Below are 5,821 nucleotides of genomic sequence, written 5' to 3' on the forward strand. Positions count from 1 at the left end.
AAGATGCTCAGCAACTGTAGTAATATCAGCTTCAGTTAGACCAAAAACAAGTGTGTCACCATGAGGCGATAGATCCTCGTTGAGGGTAGTATCGTTGTCCGGTACAACTATGCCGTTCAAGGAACCCCCAAGAGATTCAATCGTTTTCTGAAACACAGACCCAATCCCAGGCACATCACCTCCACGCGTCACCATGTGTAGGGAAGCAGTCTTTTTGTCCCTAGCTATATAACCCACCAACAGAAACAACTGCTGCTCAATTGTAGGAGAAAAGTGGATCACATTCCTCCCGGGGTGACTCAATTTCGGTGAAAGGGTTATGGGCTCAATGAACGCAACGCGGCCGACGGAAAGCATAGCCAGGTCAACAACACCAAACACAGCAGTCACGCTTCTTGTGTCAAGTTCCCCTTGCATTCTCCCATAAGTGTTCCGCGAAGTTGCAACTACAGAATGAAATGCTACTTGATCGGGATTGGTTATGCTGCTAATTGCATCGGCGTTAGTGATCCCCATAACCAATGAAAAAAATGCACTTACGGCGGCGGAATCATCTACCACAAGTACAACTACGACAATGAGGGGGGTGGGCATCTTCACGCCACTGGTTGAACATTGGTCAATGTTGAATACTGTTATGCCGTCCCTTAGTGGAATCATCCGATGGTCATCACCTAAAGAATTCATGTAAACAACATTTCCACCTTGGTTACATAAACACGACGCACCCCGCTCTCCCGCCATACCATGGCACTCACCACCGAAGTTACCAAACACGAGATCATCGACAACGTACCGACGCTGGTTGTACAATGACTTAATGAACGCCTCCCTACTTTCCAACCACGTACGGCTACTCAGCGCTTGCGATAGCACCTCCCCTATAACCCATCCAGAAACCATAAGCGCTCCATCCGCATCATCGTGATCAAAATCGTCCGAAGCATTGAACGCGGTTACGCCAGGATGATAACGCAGGTATGACCTCGCATCCTCCTGGAAGCGCCGTACCGCGTGGTATTTCGTTTCGCTTGCAAGCGGGTTCGGCGCAGCCACAATAACCCTATCGGGAATATATGGGACCGCAGCTTCTTCCACTGCAGTGCGCCAGGTTGCACCGATAACGAATTGCATCGCCGAAGGAGCCAACACGTACACACCACGCGTGCGGGCATCCATCGCAACCCTCCTTACAAACTTCAACGCCTCACGGATCGGGGGAGTGAACACGATGACCCCCTGCGGACGCGTCATCACAAATTCCTCCCAGAGCGAATCAAACTCTTCATCGGCTCTCATTACGGTGGCTGCATGCATCTTGGTAAAAACCCCGCACAACCTTCTGCCCATACGGGTCATGAGCTTCAGGGTCTCTTGATATTCCCTGTCACCGAAGTGCACACCCTGAAGGTACATAAATCCAACCCGAAGCAAACGAAGGCGGTTTATCGCGTACCGGAGGAGGGCGATGAGCTCAGCGTTAGGCGCGGGGGTTAAAAAATAGAAGTGAGGGTCCCACCCGCGAACAGCACTCGATCCGGTAAGAGGCGCAAATGCAACCAAGTCCTCCCGCCGCAGCAGTGGAAGCACTGCCAACGTTCGAGTATCGCCCATTGGCCCAACTACAACGAAAAATTCACCTTTATTCTGATCGGCGGCGGCTTCCAGTAACTTCAATGTGGAAACCGAACGGGAAGGTGGCGGAATGATCTCCACGGTGACGTTCTCCGCAGTGGCCCAGTGACGAGCAGCAAACGATGCGTTCAGGCCGGCCCCCATAGTCTCAACTGACCGGCGCGGCGCTCGGTTAGTGAAAAGCAAATTATAAACCTTTACTTTTATGCCTTTCTTTGCAGCGAGTGGTCTCACGATGTGTGGCAACACCAACAGTAGCGGTATTAAAAAAAAAGTGATGGCGGGTGGTCGGCGCCTCATGGTGCCCCCAGTGGAATATGTGGTGATATGCCTGCCGGTGATGACGCCAGCGAATCCGCCGAATCCGGCCGACTGACCGACGGAAGCCATGCTTATTTTACCTTAGTCGAGGAAATATATTGTCTTGGAGAAAGTTTCGAGAGACATAAGAAGTGGGAGGAAGAGTGAGTGAGTTAGTGAGTTAGTGGGCCACCACACCACACCACACCACACACAACGTTATTTCGCGCATTCTCCCAGTCAGGAATAAATAACTAACATCCCAAAATGAAGATGTCACATGATGTTCATGTCTCCTTCCTCCCTCCCCATCCTCCCTTTCAGTGCAATTCGTATCCCCACATGCTGAATAATCATAACGACGCCTGCTTTGTTAATGCAGTGTGTAGAGTAGGTTGCGGCCTGGTCTATTGGATTCAGTGGTTGTAAAGAGGGAAATAATGGAAACCGTCCGCTATGTCGTTCATATTTTCGAGCAACCCCATATACTTTTTTGCGTGCCCTTAAAAAAGTCGACGCTGCCGCATGAGTTACGAAGAAATGAAAGGCACTCACACAAACACATGCTTCCATTTCAACCGAGTGGTGTCCTTCATTGTCGTCACAGCTAAAGAAACGGAGGGTAAATTACGCGGAGTCACGCCTTTTGACCTGCAACTGAAGGTTGACAGGGGCAGTCACTTCACTAACGGATGTTGCGTAGGCAAAAATTGAAGGTATCCCGGAATTACGCGCATAACCCGAAAAGAAAACCTTGCAGCCTCCCACCCACAAAAAAAAAACCTACAACGATAAAAATGTGTTTGCGCGGCAACGTTGGTGAACTCATAGTAATTAGTGAATAATGCACCGCTAGTATACACCGTGTAACGGTGGCGGAACGAAAAGATTTAAGTGGAAGCAGAACATCATTTTACAAGTAAAAGGAAGTGGGTCGTTTTCCAAACGTCAAAATCCTATTAACAACATGTTGTGCCTCTTTTCCGTCACATTACATACATGGGAAGTTGTTTTATCTAACACCCGGCATTATTCATTTGTGTCACCTTCCAAATCTCCAAGTGCCGCAGTGCTGCTACCGGCGGTATATGTAGAGAGTGATGCGAATTAATTTGTTATTATTATTCTCCCTCCTCTGCTGGTAGTTGTGTTGTTCTCATGAAGAGGCACTACTCGGCGCCATTGTTAGCAACAGGACAGAGCCTTCCCTCCAGCAAGAAGGAAACGGGGAAACAACGCAAAATAAATGGATAAATATAAAAATAAAAATAAACAAGGGTAACTGTGGGACATACGGCATTGCGCACATAAAAATGAGTACATTTTATACAGATACCGTAAATAAATAAAAATTACGGGAATAGAGGAGGTTTGTAATTTTGTGTAGGGTTGACAACAAGGGGCCTTAATTAAACTCTCAACAACTTATCATTACCCTCCGCTCTCAACATCACACTTTTCGCACAATGGTGTGAATTTTCCTTTTTTTTTTTTTTTGACTCACTCCCTCCCCCTCCCCTTCCCTCAGCTTCACTCACTTTAAAGAGCATATATGTGGTCGAGAGCTCATCAATTCGTGCCGCTGCAATTACGGGGAAAAAAAAAGAGGCCAAAATTCCCGAAGTAACCTCCCGCTCCGATAAATAAAAAATAAAAAAGAGAAAATTAACGAGCGTACACGCATAATAAAGCCACCTTCTCTTTCCTTCATTAATGTTCTTACCGACCGGCATCAAACATCATCCTTCGCTGGATTTTAGTAAAGCCCGCAGCGCCAGTTGTTGTTCTTCAGGGAATAAAAGAAACCGAACATTTTCATGCATTTCCCTAACAGAAATGCAAGCCTCTTCTGTCGTCTTTTGGATCTTCATTTATTAACTTTACTGTTAGTACAATAATCCATAACTTTGCTACCTCATTATGAGCCAGTGAAACATTAACCCATTTTCCATGTGAAGTTATATGTTGTGTCGAAATGAAGACATTAAATAAACATCGCGTGTTTCGTGGCGGAAGTACTGCTGTAAACAATAAGTGTGGGGGAGGCGGTGGTAAAAGGTGCGATGCGCAGCCGCATGCCTGTTAGGCTAAAGAAATTCAATGAATCACTAAAGAAAAAAAGATTTTTTTTAGTTGTATTTCACATCTTAAGGGGTTTGTACCATTTCCAACTAAAGCGAGGAGCGACAAAAAAAAAAAGGAGATAGTGAGAAGTAAAGTGTGTGCTAAAACAGTGAAGATGGCAATAAAATATACATGGTAAAACATCGCCAATTAATGAAAGCATCTCAAGCCGCAGTGGAAGGTATGGAAAGAAAAAAAAAAGGACGGGATTGATTGCGTGTGATTGTTTCAATGTACAGTAACATTATAAAAGAGGAGAAAATTAGAAGCACGAGAAGAAGGAAAAAAACAAAAAAAAACTCCTGACACAACAAACCGTTTCGAAGAACGAATGCATGCAAAGCAGCGGCATGTGTTAAGTGCAAATGAAATGAGGATAAGTATACTTTTCGGCCTCATAAAGCCGTGCAATCCCAAGAAGGAACTGCAACACGCACCCCCAATTAAAAGGTCGGTTGCAAGCACATGAAATGACTGTGATAACACCTTTAGAAGCGGCGTTGGAGAATTAATGTTATTTTTTTTTTTTTTTTGAGGGGAAAAAGAGAGGGGGAAGAAAAAATTAAGCCGCAGCAAAAATGATACTGACATCCCTTCACCCAAATGCATTAACAAAAGTGATCAAAAAACAACCAAACAAACCTCCGCGGTGGTGAAGGGTAAACCGTGCGCCAAAGAATAACGAACATTCGAAAGAAGGGGGAAAAAAAAAGAGAGAAAAGAAACACACGAGGTGACAGAGCGTGAGGAGATGTTAATAATAATAATTATTATTATAAATGAGCAGAAATACGCGAGAAAAGTTGATAACTTATAATCAATCGTGATAATAAAAGCTGTTGATACTCCTCGACAAGACTTATGTTGTTGTGCTGCGCCTCCTTCAGGTTTGGGAAGTGTTGTGCGTTAACAGAATAGTATTTACAAGGCTGCACGCACGAACATACGAAAGAAAAGTAACGACACATGTTCACTTCCGTATAATGCAAGGTGGGAACATGAAATGAAAAAAAAGAAAAGAAAAGCAAACATAGTTGCGTCACTGTCAGCGTCAGCGCCATGTACAAAAAAAAAAAAGCAAAGATAAAAACTTAAGCGGAAAGAGAGGTAGCGTCACTATAGTTAAAATAAAAACCACGTGGACGTACCCACCTAAAATCAGACACCAGTAGCTTCTGCTGCAGGAATAATCTTTCCATCACAGTCCCTTCATTCCCATTTTCCTTTTCCTTTTCCTTTTTTTATTATTTATTTACATTTTATAATACGCTACGACATCACCCCCTAAAATGTGGTAAATGTCTTGAAAACAAATGAACAAAAACACTTTCACAGCTCTTTCCTTCCCTTTTACACATGCATCGCACCTCCTTAACGTCCCGAAATGTCGTTAAACTTGACGCAGTGGTTTACAAACCCCCATACACATGCAAATATGTTTGCGTCCACAATATCAACTGTAAAAAAAACAAAACAAAACAATGTTTGGTCTCACTATTTATTTTTCCCCCTTATTTTTCTTTTTTTCTTTTTTCAACTCGTCCTTTCCCTCTATCCCTCCTCTAAATACCTCTTGCATATCCCTCTTGTACAGTCGATATATCAGCGGCCCAATGGGTTCTATGCAAAAAGAATATAATTCACCCACTGCCACAACCACAACCACCAGCATCTATACTGTTGATTACGTTCCATCGGATTACTCCCTCTTTCCTCTTTAAACTTCCATTCATGACGCCTCACTGCAAAAAAAAAAAAAAAA

At 44.2% G+C, this 5,821-nt stretch overlaps 1 pseudogene across 1 annotated transcript; it reads right to left on the minus strand.

Moving 5' to 3' along the window:
• Positions 1-150: 150 nt before the first annotated feature.
• Positions 151-1,614, minus strand: TEOVI_000339900:pseudogene (annotated as a pseudogene). Its single transcript has one exon. A coding segment is annotated over exon 1 (1,464 nt).
• Positions 1,615-5,821: the final 4,207 nt, after the last annotated feature.

The sequence above is a fragment of the Trypanosoma equiperdum genome (assembly GCF_001457755.1).
Source record: "Trypanosoma equiperdum strain OVI genome assembly, contig: ctg_742, whole genome shotgun sequence".
Lineage (NCBI taxonomy): Eukaryota > Euglenozoa > Kinetoplastea > Trypanosomatida > Trypanosomatidae > Trypanosoma > Trypanosoma equiperdum.